Genomic DNA, 15,994 nt, shown 5'->3' with positions numbered 1-15,994 from the left:
GTCTAATGAATGAAACTCACTACAGCAATACACCCACTGGTAGATGCACACCCTATCCATTTCTCTTGAGTAAAAAACATTATGCAGGTGTCTATTGGAAAGGCTTCTCTGCAGGACAAAGCTATCGAGCAAGGAGGGAGCACATCCTCTCCTGCAGCCAACTCACACGAAGTCATAGGGAACGTGCAGTCTATACAGCCTAATATTGCAGGGGATTTGGAAGAAAGAATTAGAAGATAAGAAAAGTACTACATTTAAACTTTTTTTTTTTTTTTCTTTTGTTCTTTCTTTCATATTCTCACTTCAAGTAATGAAAGGAATCTGGAGTTCCATTACTACAGATCCCACCTGTACTGATGATAGCCCCTCCCTCACTTCTCCCCTTCCCTTATCCTCCCACACAACCTGCAGCAAACTGATGCTGACTATCTCTTCTCCTTCCTATGGCTGAAAAATTGTAGTTTGTGGATGGCAATAGTTGATGCTGTCTTACTTATTTTATGAATGAACCAGTGCACTGCACAGTATGTGCACATTTTGTTTAATGCAATTTAATTCTGAAAAACAAAAGTGGACATATTACTTCAGTTTTTTTGTGTCTACAAGCCTAACATCAACAATAGCCATGTTCAGTTAAAAGCAATTTCCTCTTGGGTCCCAACTGCTCAGAGAAGGAATTTCTCTGTCTCCTCTGGGTAGGTCTGAGCAGGACAGTGTGCTTCCTTTGCAGACCTTCCCCTCATCTGGAACAGCATGCCTGTCCTTGACGCTTTACATGAAGAGATATACCTGTCCTGCTGCCAGTTGAAGCACAGGACCCAGGAACTCACAGCCTGACCTTCTGCACTCCAATGTGCCTTTCCCATACACAGGGGAAGGAAAGATGCAGCAAGCATCTGATGGTGCATCTGCAGGGATTGATCTGTCTGTGTGCCTCAGCCACAAGCACACATGCTGTGCACGTGGGGAAGGAGGAGGGCAAGACATCACACTCTCTCCCCTTTTTCACTCTTGATTAAAGGGGAAAGAAATTTATTTCTTCCTTTCAAAGTAGGATACTTCTCACTAGGTTAGGAAGGGTATTTGGCATCATTCACAAACAAACGACGCACAAAAAATGCTATTTTCTTTTGTGCCTCTCCATGAGAAGTAGATTTGTCATTCATATTCCTATGCAGAGCAGTTCTCTGGATGGAAACATCTCCTACTGCGCATTTAGATGTAATTTGCTTCAACTCCAAAGAACTGCTGAAGTAATCAGAGCATTGTGCCAGTTTTTCTGTTACTTCACTCATTTCTTTATTTTTGCACCCACATGTCTCTCCATTTCTCCAAAAGCCAATAATTAGTATAAATGTCAGTGCTTTGTTTGAATGGAACAGACTTGTGAGGCCAGTGCTTCCCCTTGCCGTGACGTCTGAGGCTGATTGCCTGAAACCCACAAAAAAAAAAAAAGTCTGTTAAGTGCTGGCTCGAGTTAGACAAATGCCTGGCTTTTTAAAAAGAGAATAATCCCAAACAGGTGGCACATATTCACAGCTACAGTGCAGAAATCCAGGTAAATCCAATGAACTCATATAATTTTCTATATGAGACTCACACAACTGCTTCTTTACTTCTTTTTTTTTCCTCCTCCTGACTCTCCCTTGCAGTCCTTTCACCCCTAACATAGCACATTTTCACAAAGGGCACAGTGCAGTCAAAGCTTAAAATTCTTCAGGAATCTGCCTAAGAGGGTGACCTGCCACTGGGGTTAAGCCAAAGCAAAGCAACACCAGATCCCATGTCACCACTGTCAAGCCTCAATTCTCTCTAGAAAGCTACTCAAAAGTCTTGCTACATAGTTCTCCACCGGCTCACTTATTAACCCTGTGCTTATCTTTCAGGTTATATTAATACATTTAAGGCGTGGATTAACTTGTCCATCAATGTGTCACAATCCAATCTGTGTTCAAGAGGGGAAAGAATTTTATTCACTCTTTTGAGGAGATTAGCAATTGACTAACTGGGGTGAAATGTGTTATCAGATGAAAAAAACATCTCTAAAATAGAACCCAGTCTTAGAAAATACTGTTGCAAGGACAACTGAAACACAGAAAGCATGCAATGAACCCAGTGGCTGATCAGTCTTCGGTTGGCTCTGTTTTGCTAATGATTTCTCACTAATCAAAAAAACCTTCCACAGGAATTGAATAAAAGACGTTTACAAGCCACCTGGAAACTAGACTAGTGTTTAGTGGTCTAGTATTAAATGTGGAGATTGGGCCCCGCCTGTGATGGGGGGGTTGGAGATTCATGATCCTTGAGGTCCCTTCCAACCCAGGCAATTCTGTGATTCTGTGTTTATGATGCATTTGCTAATACAACATTTCTTGAATCTCTTTGCAGTTAGTCTGTATACTGCTACTTACTACTCAGTACTCAGCAGGCAACGAATTGCTCTTGTACACATTTCTCCAAAATTAAAATTAAAATTATTTTTAAGAATCTGTGAATTTTTCGAGACATGAAAAGAGCTCCTTTAGAACAATGCCAGTCTGTCTGGAATGCCTCCAACCTGACACCAGTGGTGACTCTAATATACAAAAAAACCAGATCCATGGTTTCTGAACACTTGTTGCCTACAGGCTTCACACAAATTCCAGTGCTGTTCCTGTCAGTGTGGCTGTGCCTTGGTCTAAGTCTGGTACTGGTGCTATACCAACACTGTCTGATGAATTTTTTCATTCTTTGTTCAGATGGGAACATTTTGAGTTGACTCTACCTGAGTACTAGGTTTGCGTGTTGCTACCAGATCCTTCACCATTTTGACCTCAGACACTGTTACACCACCAACCATAAAGATGATCAGAAGAGGATGGTCACCAGGATGAGGGCGATTCACCTGTAAAATGAAAGAAACAATTATTTTAGTTGCTCAGTCCACCTCAGCAGTGATTGGTTCTTAGACTGCCAGAGGAAGACTAATGAAGTTCAGAAATAGCCCTAGAATCCTGGTTTTTGGAGCAGCTGAATCAAATAACTGGATAAAAATCATGAACCATTCCCAGGAATATGGAGTCTTCATGGTTTCTCAAGAGGTCTGAGGGCTTCTCCCTCCATTCATTCTTCATTTCTTTCCTTTCTTTCCTAGTGTGGGAGGACAGTACTTGGGTAGGTGCACAGTTTGAATACCTATATGCTTTAAGGAATGGGGAGTAAATTACTATCCGGTAGAAGCAAGGAGTCCAGTTCAAGCATGCAAGAATCCCTGCCTTACATCAGTAAATGAAAGAATCATAAATAATGTATTTTTGCTAATCCAGTGAATAAGCCTTTATAATTCATCCAGTGAAAATAAATCAGGTTCATTATATATAAAATCAGTTGCTTTCACTTCAAAGGTTTCATTACTTTTATGATTGGGTCGTTTAACTCATTTACAGAAACTCTATTCAAACAAAATACTAGTTTCATTTTTTTTTCCTGATTAACTTTAAAATGGTACAAACATCGAATTTCAGCTAATATGTTATAAAATCATGTTTTAATTTTAAACATGAAGGTGGTGCTATACATCAGCTTCCACTTAACCACTTCCAAAAGTTTGATTACTTTGCTGTTTCCGACCATTCTTTCTTGCTTGAAAAAGCACACTGCCCTGATAATGCCTTGCTCCCAACTTCGACGAGCATTTGGAAGTGATGTCAATGGCACCCAGAAATAGTTCTTTTTACAGCATCACACGCCTTTCAGTGTGGAACACTCAAAATGTTTGGCTCTGAAAAGTGACAGTGAGAACAGCTGAATTTGCTCTTTTTTAGATTTTCCGCCCTCTCCCCTTCTGAATGCGTAGGTTTTCAGCAGCCTTCATTTGCCAGAATGGAAGTGGTAATAATCCCATTCTTGAGTGGAATGCTCTTCCCTTACTTTCACCACCATGATAGCGATCTTTGACTCTGTGGCTCCAGCTCCTCAGGGAACAGCTCTTTGTACTGATCTGTATTGTGGCTGCCTCATACGTAGTCTTTGTGCAGCCCTGTCCTGCTTTTTGACTGGAAACTTTCAGAAGAGACTTCCTCCTCTAAAACACACATGAGGGATGGCATGCTCCCTCTCCAGTCTGGCTGACCTTTGATGATGCCATGCTCCCTCTTAAATGTTGCTCCTCTTGAACTCCTCAGAAGTTGGAAACCAGTCTAGAAACACTTATATCAATGTATCAGTGAGCTGACTGTGTACTGAGTGCAGACCTCCTAATTGCACTCACTTTGTCAGCTACCTTCATTCAGTTGATGGCACAGGTAGCATGTATACTACAGTTCAGCAGGTTGACTTGCATTTCTTGTTCTATACTGAGAAACTGTCAATTTACACTAACAGACTAATTAAACCAATATCCCAGATCTTACAAAGACTCTCTGCACATAATGTAATGTCTGCCTTAAACAAGCAAACAAAACAGTCCAAACCTACTGCAGATACCAGGAAGAGGTTAAGTAAGACCAAAGTATCTAGTTATAAAGCAAGTCAGACAGAACTATTGCTTGCTAAGATCTTAAGAGTATTTCATGCCATAGTTGCTGTAAGTGGTGACTGTAATGCTGAAGAAATAACTGCTCCCCAAAATGATGAGGATAGAAGTTGACTAAACAAAATGCTTTGCTATGACACTTTGAAATAATACATGAAATACTGTTATTCCTTTTCATGGCTCTTTACTCTTCTTAATACTGCTGCCAGAGCAAACTGCTTCACTCCACTTCACGAAACTCCTGAGTGACCCAAGACTTACATAGAAAGCTCGAAATTTAGGAGCTTGCTATTGAACAAAGCCTCTCTTACTATCTTCTCTGGTGACAACTTGTTATAAGCAAGCACACATAACACTAGACACACTGAAAGGACACCCAGTATATTAATCAGAAAACACAAGCAGTACTAGAAGAAAATGTCTCGACAAATCATTCAGTCAAAATAAACCCAGATCCAAACACGTGTTGTCTACATGAATCTTACTATTTTTCAGAAGACCGAAGTTCAAGCCACAAATTCCAGAAATGCATATTAAAAATACGAGTAGGTATGCAAACTCAAAATTAAATTAAAATTGCAATGAAAAGGGTTTTGGAATCTGTAATTTTGTTATTATATGCACAAGTGTTTTGAAGGAGGACGATACTTTGGGTACAAAATAGTTGGCTGTGCTAAGAATGTAAATTTCTGCCAAGATTTTTTATTTGATAATACAACCACCCAAGGCTCTCTCTTTTTGAAGGAACTGGCTTCATGTAGCAAAACACAACTCATTTTTGTGTTACAGAAGAGCTGGAATGGACTGAAACAAAAGCAACACATGCATTCTGGAGTCCTTCTAAAGCTATTTTGTTTCAGGACATTTCTGAGGCATCTGAATTTCATTTACTGTAAAATACGAATTTTGCTAAAGTTCCCAAGTGAAATTTACTTTCAGTTCAAAATATCATGCAGTAAAAATAATTGGTACCATTATCTTGGGCAATTAGAAACACTAAATAAGAAAAAAGCAAAACCCCAAAAGCCTCCAGCTGTGACAGAGGTGCATAAAGAGATGATATATTTGAAATTTGGTCAATTGCTGATGTCCTGCTTCCGCAGACTCCATAATTGCCATGGAAAATGGCCTGTAAAACCTTTACAGGCTGCTGGGCACGCAGGTCAGAGGGGAAGGGCTGCTGCTCTAAGGGCTGCCTGCCTGAATTACTGATACACCTGAGAAGAGAGTGCTGCCTGTCAGGAAAACCCCCATTACGCTGAAGCAAAAGGGACCAAAGGAAGAAGGAAGAATGCCTTCCATGTTTATTTGAGTTGGCATTTATATTCAAGCATTAAGAAAGAAATATAAATTAGAGGAAGTTCATCAAATAATTACAGTGCTGATGCTGCAGTAAGTGTAGAGATGATCTTGTGTCAGAAATACAGGCTGGATTCATTCATGCAGTAAACAAGGACTTGCCAACAAGCCAAACTAGCAACTAAATGAAGAAGCACAGACAGACGTTTGTGAGATAAGTGATGGTGTCCATAAAATATTCATCCTACATGAGGTTCACTTGGCCATCTGTTATATACTCCTTACAGCAGTTTTTTTGTTTGTTTGTTTGTCTGTTTGTTTTTCTTACTTGCAGAGACGCAGGCTCTTGAGGTACACTCCATAAAGAGAAGCCAACCTCCTCCTGCAGAAAACTTGTTTTAGGATTACAATCCCCTCAATCCCCTGTTAAATTTTCAGGAATACATGTTGCATTTTTCAGGAGCTCTGTTCTTGCTTGCAAGAAGCTCTCTGCAAACAAACTTTTATCCTCTTCCTCTTTGACATCATGCAGTTAACAGAAATAGAGATGCTGGCTGTCACACAGATCAATCCTTTCCTACTCCTTCCCTGTACTCCCCCATCTGTTTGGATTTTGGTTAATACTATCATTTTGCAAGTTCTGATCTTTTCACCTAAGTTGGTACAGCAACCAATAGTCCAATGGGATCTCTGTGATTCACTTAAGTGTCCCAAACACAAGAATTAATAATATAGAAAGAAGAGACCTAAAGCTAGCTAAACCAGTCACAGTTTCCATATAAACATTTAGACTTTATACTCTATATGCGTCTTGCTTGTCTTTTCTTCTTGTTGCTTTATTATTTTTTTTTTTTTAAAAAAAGACAAGCTATGCTCCTGCCTCAAAAAATAAAAATAACTAAATACAATTGTGAGAGTTAATGATAAATAAATCCAATCATTCAAAAAATCACCGGTGTGCACAAACTTTTTTGCCTTGTTTGATGCAGGAACATCTGTTTCTTCTATTTTTGGAGTGGCAGCAGCATGATTTTTTTCAGTATCAATACATGAATAGAAACAACACTGGGCCACTCTTTCTATAGCTGTCCTCTCATAACTCAGGGCTTTATCATAAGCTCTGAAGAGCTAAGAATTTCCACTTCGTAACCTAGCTAAGTACATTCTGAAAATCCATTTTAGCAGTAGGCACAAGTTCCTGAAAATAGGCATTGTATTTAGACATATCTGATTTTGTCTTCAAGACAGCCTGCTCTGTAATAACAGAAAAATTACTTTGTTATCTTGATAATGGGTTCTAGAATAGAATCAACACACAAATCAAAGTTATTTTTTGTCACCTGTTTTTAGATGCATGAAAGGCCTAGCAAGTATTCACAAAGAATAGGAAAAAAATGTTTTTCTTTTCAATTATCAGAATACAACAGAGGTTGGAAGCAATCTTTGTATCTCATCTAGTCCATTTCCCTGCCCAAAGCAGTGCAGACTTCAAAATTACACCGTGTTGTTCAGGGCTTTGTACAGCCAAGCTTTGAAAATCACGGAGATGGAGAATCTATCCAGTCCCTCTGGACTTTCTGACTGATTAGCCTGCCTTCCTCCCCACTGTATGTTGAACCTTGTCAAATTATAGAAAGAGCATTGAACATGGGCCTCCTCTGCTGATCTTCTTGCCCTGTAAGACCTCTTTGTTCTTAGTCTATCTGAAGGCTGTTCATTATCCACAAAACTCCTTGATGAACTGCCTTGTGGAATGCCTTTTGGAAATCTGGGGAATTTATATGAACTGGCACTTGCTTACTAATTTGCTTGCTAACGTCTCTGAAGAGCTCCAAAAGCTATGTGAGGTTGGACATCCCTTTATTAAAGCTTTATTGAAGCCACTCTGATTCCTCCCAGACATATCATCCTTATTTGTGTGCCCAGTATCACCCTTACTTAGATGTCCAGTCTGCTCCATTCTCCAGGTGGTAATACCCACTTGTTCCACACCTGCAATATGGTACCTCAATCTATTTCCAGCCCCTCTGCAAGGATTTAACTCTCCCGACTGTCCCTTATGCTTCCCTCTACAGAATTAAATATACAAAATCATCTATTGTCATACAATGTTATAAATGTAGGGAAATTTTACAGATCAACTTAGGAAAGCTTGTTTACCTTCATGAACATGCTGAATCCAGTTTTAAGTAGATCAGTGAGGCCTGATGACATATGCTCAATATCAACAGAATCAGGTCGATCAGCACTGCAGATCTCTTCCACCACCTGTTTTAGCAGTGATTTGTAAGAAGCCTGCACAAAAAGAACAACACTCTGTGAGTAAAGCTGTTTAGGCTTGGTGCAACTGCTCTTCTAAATCTTCTATTTCCATTAAAGGAAACAAAAAATATTTATTCTAGAAAGAAAGCAGCACAGAGGCATTTAAATATTTAAAAATGCTTCTGTGGCAGCAGTATTTTTTTGTGACCTTAACAACAGATGGTGTGCACCAGCACAGTATTGAATGGAAAAGTTAGGAAGAAAGCCCCATATTTATTCTACTCTATGTGTACTATATGAGTAAAGTGAGGCTTCTAGTTTCTCAGGAGTGTGCTTTGGGATAGTACAGAGGAAAAGAGCAACAGTCATAATTCTCTGCTGTACATAATGTACCCACAAGGTCTCATTTTCTTTGAAATAACTTTACAACATTTAAACAGGGAGGAGGTGTTGCTTGCTGACCCCTCCTGCCTTCCTACAAGTGTCATGTCATCATTGAAGTCTGAATATCAGCAGGGCTGATACCTATGGAAAGCCTTGAGAAAGATGGGCCCCAAGTCCTGCCAATATCATACATGTCAGTGCTTCAGATATGCTAAGGACCAGGAAGAGCAGGACCTACAAAGGTGCAGATGATCTGCATCCTGGAATACTCTTAGTAAGACCAGCATTTTAGCCCTAAAAAATGGTAAAGCGCTGTATGGGAACTGCTGAGTCACGGCCTGAACCTCTGATTGATCACCTGAGGCGAGCAATGAGTCAGTCCAGGGAGCACAGGTGAAGGCAATTCACCTGTGCTGCTGGACGGGTTGGAGCTTGGCTCCACCTCTCTTAGATCCATTTAAGAGCTGACTACCAGTAGGGAAGGATCTCTTTTGGGGATCCACTCCACTGGAGTTTTCTACATGAGCCTAGGATACAGGTGAGTGTACCTATCATTTCTGTTTCCTGCTTTGGTATAACAATAACAGCTATGTAGCTAAGCTCTCTGCTATACCATAACATTTGTATATTCATTAATTGTACAAGTGCCTTAGACAAAGCACCAACTAAGTAAGAAAAGAAGGTATATTTATAGAGGAAAAAATAGGGTGATTACATCAGAACTGGATGAGGAAAGATGCGTAGGGAGAGAATTTATTAAGTCATTAAAGTAAAGCAAAATGGTATTCACTATGAATGGGAGATGCCACCCCAAATATTGATGTCATCCACAGACATATCCTCAGTGTATTGAAAAACTGGAGGTGAGATAGCCTTGTTATGTGGAGCAGTGTGTTTAAACATAGTTTTTTTTCTGAGTCATCCAGACACTGACCCAGTGAGTTAACAAGATCAGTGCTCTGTTCCCATCTTGAAACACACCAAGCATTTACCATGCTATGTTCTTCAGGGACCACCTTGAAAATATTTCTATGATAAGAATTTTAGGGACTGGGGGAAAGGTCCTTTCTAATGAAAATTCAGCCTTATTTGGTTGCTTTAAGTTTTGTTTTGCTTCTTTTAACCTTGCCAAAACTGCAAGGGAACCACAATACTTTCAGGAAGTGCAACAGTCTTTGAAAATTAGCAACTTTCCAATTGTTGTATGTTTTCCTTTGAGACTAGCGCAGGGATGCCTTATCCCTGGATTTCTTAAGAGAATTAAGTGTAAGGCTATTCCTTTTGTAGAGAGGATGCTTTTGTAAAGAGACATCATGCAAGATAAACATAAAATAGCTGGAAAATAAAAAGCTAGCTGCTTGGTTACGTAACTTGAAACTATAATTTTCTAAAGTAATTGAAAAGATGTTTTTCATGATCTAACAGTCTACAGTGAGAATAAAAGTACACTTTTTGAATACAGTCTTGGCAATGCAGATTTATACAATTTATCTATTTATTTTCACATGTGCATATTTTTTAATTGAGCCAGTAAAGCAAATTGCAGCAGATGTTAACTGCAGTATCTTTCAGTAGAAAATGAGATCTGTGTCAAATCTAGCAATGCAATAAACAACTGTTTGAAAATATATGTGAGCATGATGTCCTCTTATAAAGATTTGTTTAATATCCTCACAAATGAGAAACAGACATTGGGAATGAAATATTTGGAGTAAACATCAAACCATAGTTAAACAGAGACTTATTGTACAAAATTAAAGGATAAATATTATCAGACTTCAGACATAACTATGTACTGGAAAGGCAAGGCATTAAAAATGTTCCATGATTTTACATGTCTGAAGTTTCAGGGACAAAACTCAGACCCCTTCAAAGTGATCTGATTTGGCTATACAGATACCAAAGGCAGATTTCACTATTAAAGCTTTGATAACTTCAAAAACTTTCAAAACCTTTGATTAGTTTACATTTACCTATCAAAAATTTAGCACATTTTAATTTTATTTTTATACAATAGCTTCATAATTTTCTAACTCTTATAATGAAACTATTGGAAATCTTAATTCCTGGTGTCTAGTAGGGCACAAAATGTGTTACAGTATTACTTTAAATCTCTGTGGCTATCAGACACATCTTAGACATGATTATAAGGAGAAGAAAAGAAGAAAGGTGAGGGGAAGGAAAGAAAGAAAAGAGGAAGACAGAAAAGGAGGAAAAGAAGAAGGAAGAAAGTGAGGGAAGAAGGAGGGAAAAAAAAAAGGAAGAATAAGGAAAGAAGGAGTGGAATATATACAAGATCAAGATAAAAGTAGTTACATATCAGTCAAAATACATAGTCTTGTCTTTCATGGTCACAATATTAACTGGTTTGATGGAAACATTAATCCATTGTTTTATGCAAGACTACAAATTTCAAAAGTCTTTTGAAGAGGCTATCCAATTCCACGTATGCACAGAAACAATTTTTTTTTTATTATTATTAAGACACGAAGGCTTCCTTGCTCTTAACATGTGTAGCAGAAAAACACCTATAGGCTACAGCCTACAGATATTGTCAGGTGAGCTAAATTGCTGTGTACAAACTATGTGTTTCCATTTGCTGGACAAAAATATGATCCTTTTGTAAAGAGATGTATGGCAGAAAAATGCACTGCCTGCTTATTTCAGCTACTCTAAATCTCCCAAACTGCCCTCAGCAGAAGGTTGTTTCTATTCAAAATGATTAAACCCACTCTACAGCCAGACCAGGGACTGCAAACTGTTAATACATCCCTTGCTGTGTTCCAGCACTTAGCCCTAAGCAAACAACCTGGGTTACATCCAAAGAACACAGTGATGCTAATTGCACTTTAGGTAACTTTCAGAGGTCATTTTCTTATCATCTGACTGCCCCTACACTGACCTGTTTTAACCACTTAACAATTTTCCCCATTTCAGACACCAGACTGGTCATAAGTACTGGTAGACTTCAGTAACAAATCCACCTTAGTTTTCCAGCAACATGTTGCAACACTCCCCACTCTTGCTGTTGCAAAACATTGCTTAATTTGGACCATGTCCCTTTGCTGATCTACAGTATACTTATGAGTCTGGAGCAATTTTTTTTTTCTGGCTTAAGGCTGGAATCAAGTTTTACAGTCTCTAAATCGCTGTATGTGTTTTCCACTGTAAACTCAATTTTTAACTGGAAAAAATATATATATTAATATATATCCCACATCCATTGAAGTGTTTAATATTAAAGTGATTAATATTAATATTAAACACTTCAATGGATGTGGGAGAAGAGAAAAACACTGCAAAATAGTCCTGATGACCTGCAGTTCATGCATTCACTTTTCATAAACAAAAGCTGCTTTTCTTACCTATTCACAAATGGGATTGCCTCTTAGTTACAGAAATGGGAGATAAAATACACAAATGTAGCTGCTGTCTGGACACAGGCATCCTGCTTGGATAAGACATACGAAGTAGTCCAGTTCCATATTGACCTCCTACCCTTCACAGACACTTAAATTATCTCTCAGAGCTGCAGAGGAAATCCCCAATTTCTTCATCAGATAATTCTTTATTGACATAGACATGGATACACATGAGTTTGAATGAAGGACTTGATGATTAGGTCAACTATAAGATCTCATAAATCTATTCCACATGGACAGAACCCACATATGATTAGCAAAGCAGCAAAATCAGTTCTGCTCATGAAGCTGGAATTTTGACAGCCTGCTACGGATGTAACAGACATGTAGAAAAGGAAGATTCACTTGCCTGATTGGTGTTGCTGCCTGGATTATGTATAGAATTAAACTGCTTCATATTCATTCGAGCTCTCGCAATATCCCTGAGCAACTTAAAGATATTGTCCATTGCATCTGTGGCTTTCTGGGATGTTAGGTCCAGTGCTGAGTTACAGCCTAAAGAAATAAAGAAGCATAAGTGATAAACTTTCATGCACTTTGATAATAAGCAGTAGGAAAAGGGTAACTGGGAGGAAAATGCAAACAAATGACAGAGAAGAGAGCCTCTGTGCACTAAAGATACACAAAAAAGGCAGTACTATCAAAAATTCATAGGGAAGTCCCAGTGGTAAGCTAATCTGGATCACTGTCCTTCATATATTTGCATTTTGTATTGTATCTTTTATACTATACATTTGTACTATATAAACATACACATATGCACTTACAGATAGGTCTAAGACCACTCCTGAAAGATGTTTATCAGACACTGAACTTTCCTTTGTCTGAACTTTATTTCGTGTAAGACTGTGACTTGGGTCACCTGGTGGTGCAGCAGAACAAAGCCAGGTGGCTGTATGTCTGCAGGGCCACCACATCAGGGTGCTGTGGGTCAATGTCACTGTATCCCCTAAAGCAACTGAGTGAACGTGGAAGGAGCCTTGGTGACTCTCATGCTGTAATTCTATGGGCAGACACTTGTGTATTTTTTGATAGGGCTTTTTTTTTTTTTTAATGAGTGAAAATAGCTTACAGAAATATTTCTGTTTGTTGTGTATATGCAAGATCTGCATGCTCTGATACTCTGACTAACATCTAGATTTCATTTGGCAGAGGAGCCTAGGTGTTGTCTGTGAAGTATTGAACACACAACCCCACTCAGCAGCTCATCAATCCAGTCTGTAAGTACTGTCACATCAGTGATGCTCTCATAGTCAGAGAGGTTGCTGCTGTGAGAGATCCTATGCCAGGTTATATGTAGGAGAATGGTGTCCAACAGCTGCAAAATGTGAAGCTGAGCACCCCCCATGCCAACAAGGCTTACAAATAGAGTCTGAGGCCACCAATAGTGCTTTATATTTATCACCAGCTCAGGCCAAAAATATTCATAGATGATCTTGCACTGTCAGTGTGCTTTTAACCTACCCATGGGGAAACACACAAATGAGCAGACAGGGAAGTTACTGTTGGTTGGAGATATTTAATTGCTCATGTTTCCAAAGCAATTTGCAGATGAAAAATAAAATGAAAAGTTGTCTCTCATTATTGTATAAATCGATTTTTCTTCTCTCTGAGACAAGTTTCTCTCTTTTAGCTTCACCAGAGACAGGCAGCTTCTAGCTACCTTCATTTATACTTTCATTGTGCTCTCTGCAGCTGCCATCAGTGCTGGCCAGCCCTGCTCTGGCATGTTTGCTTTGCAAGTGAACACAAGGCCCCATGCCGAACAAGTTCAGGCAGGGTAAAAATTACACCAAGTATGCTTTTCTTTGGACACTCTTCTCATTTCTAATTAATTGTTTATCTTCTTGGGCCATGTACAAGCCTTTTGCTCTGGTTCTATGGTTATTTTTCTCATTAAGAGAATTATTTGTTTCCTTCTCCTATTGGCATCACCTCTCTGTCTCTTTATTTTAAGAAGAGTGTTTCTACTGAGATGTTTCCACCCATCTTGTCACTCCTCGTTCCTGGAACCAAGGGGTGTTTTCCAGGGGACACGGCCTAGCTGCGTGCCTAGAGCTGCTGAGATGTGCCTAACTGCATCTGGACTGTTATGGGCCCAACCTGCTTCTCAGCAACTCCTCAGCAGCCTGCTTACACCTTGCTGAGGGGAACAGCTCTGTTCTTGTTTCCCTGCAGGTGGCTGCAAATCAGCCCCGGTTCCCATTGCTCCAGCGTTCACATAAGGGAAGCAGAGCACAGTCCCTTTCCTCTCCCTGCTCAGTGCTACTGAGAAACTCGCTCCTATTCCAACAGTGAGGAGGTGGAATACATTAGCTGCTGCACTGCTCTGTGCTAGTTACAACAACCCTTCCTGTTACTGTGCTCCGTTTTTGTTTGTTTGTTTTTTTCCTCACAGAAAGTTAGCACTGGGAGAGCATGAATGAATTTCTTTGAATCCCAAGCTCTATTATATATGAGAAAAGCCTTTAAAATGAAATATCTGGACGTGGCTTTCTGGTCAGAGTTAAAGAAGACCGGTTGTGGAAAAAAGAAATCACCATTAACCACTGTGGGATTAAAGCATTTAAAGCATCTCAGTGATATCTCAAGAAGAAAACAAGCTAATGTTGTGCTAAGTGGGGCCATAAATTGAACTAAACCAGTGTCTTTACAGATTTCTGAAGTCAAGAGGAACATCATTTTTAAGAAGAGGAAACTGTAAATCTATGGTCTGTAGTTATACAGTGGCATGTGATTATTCCTTGCTCAAATGGAGAAGAATTTCTGAACTGTGTATCACAAACCTTTCACTGAGCTTTGTCTGTTTTGACACGTGGCCCAGGTGCTATAAACAAACCTTTTTTTTCTCTAAAGCAGTATATTTTGACACATTGTGAAGGTCTTGAATCCTTTGAGACACCACAAGAAGTCTACGCTGCTTTCAAAATGCAAAATTTAGGAAACTTGAAAATTTATTTCTTTACTCTGTTTTATACCATAAGGCTGTCACTGCTATTAACTTAGACTCTCTCTAAAGCCCACTTACAAAAATAAACTGGTATAGACTCGGCAAACCATGGAGCAGAGCTGGCAGAATAGCTAAGTCATTTTAGCAGCACATACTGAAGCATGGGCTAAAACAGAGAATTGACACATTGAAGAAGCTAAAATCCAGCATCAGTTTTACATTATGCAAGCTATTTTCTAGATGTGTACTTAATTTGCTTTCAGCAAAAGGCAAAGAAAGAGCAGAGATACGGGGCATCCTGAGGATCAGCATTCAAAATATAGCAGTATGATACGAAACTAATGAGAATCTTCCATTTTCAGACTTCAGGTGCTAGTATAACAATAGGGATCTTTATTTTTCTAGGAGATAAATCCAAAGCCATACATACATATACCCACAGCCATAAGTTTAATAATATATTTTCAATGTATTCATACACTGTTATGAAAAAGTAGGTAGAAATATATGTGCTTACACAGACTATGGTTGCATTTTGCAAGGTAAAAAAAAAAGTGTTAACAACTCAAAGTAGAACAACATTTGTGTGACTCTTCATTCACTCTACTTCCTCATGGATTCTGCCATGCACCTGGGTGTTTATTTTCAAATCTGATTTGTACAAAATTGTGCTCCGTGCTGGGTCTCAATGGGAAGGTGGTAACCAAGTATCGCACTGTAGGACAAGGAAAGATACTCTAGAATATGATTGCTCTTATTTTCCAACAGCAACAATGGCAGAACATGAGAAATGAGAATTTCACTTTGGGGGATTAAGGAAGAGAGGTGTGTTCAGCTGCCCTCCAGAAGAGAGCAGTCCATCCAGAAGAGGGCACACAGAGCTGACAGCTTTGCTGCTGTGCTTGGCACATCTCTGCCCTTGGGATGAGAAGGGTCCTCCCTCTGTTCCCTCCATCTTCAGTGAGAACAAACACAGTGAATTAAAATTGCAAGAAATTTGTCACTTAGGAAAAAAACAGAGGAATGAGCTCCTGCTCATGCATGGTTAGAGGCTGTGAGCATTATGAGGTACTTTGTCAAATCTTAAGTTCTGAAGTTGCACTTGCAAAAACCTGGCCACTTACCGCTGTGATCAAATACCGATTTAAGATCTACCTTCAGAGA

General features: G+C 39.2%; 1 protein-coding gene across 2 annotated transcripts in view; it reads right to left on the bottom strand.

Annotated features, from left to right (window-relative positions):
• The window catches only part of SCFD2 (sec1 family domain containing 2), a 175,215-nt gene that overhangs the window by 2,212 nt on the left and 157,009 nt on the right, over positions 1-15,994 (bottom strand). For both annotated transcript variants that reach the window (XM_085223150.1, XM_085223149.1), the window contains exons 6-8: positions 12,230-12,375; positions 7,973-8,107; positions 2,765-2,884 (exon numbers count right to left, since the gene is read on the bottom strand). In XM_085223150.1, the coding sequence (XP_085079276.1) occupies positions 2,765-2,884; positions 7,973-8,107; positions 12,230-12,375 (401 nt within the window). The remainder of the gene's footprint in view (positions 1-2,764; positions 2,885-7,972; positions 8,108-12,229; positions 12,376-15,994) is intronic.

This window comes from Meleagris gallopavo, chromosome 4 (genome assembly GCF_905368555.1).
Source record: "Meleagris gallopavo chromosome 4, MGAL_WU_HG_1.1, whole genome shotgun sequence".
NCBI classification, from domain to species: domain Eukaryota; kingdom Metazoa; phylum Chordata; class Aves; order Galliformes; family Phasianidae; genus Meleagris; species Meleagris gallopavo.
Note: the sequence above shows the minus strand (reverse complement) of the source record. Positions and strands in the feature narration are given on the sequence as shown.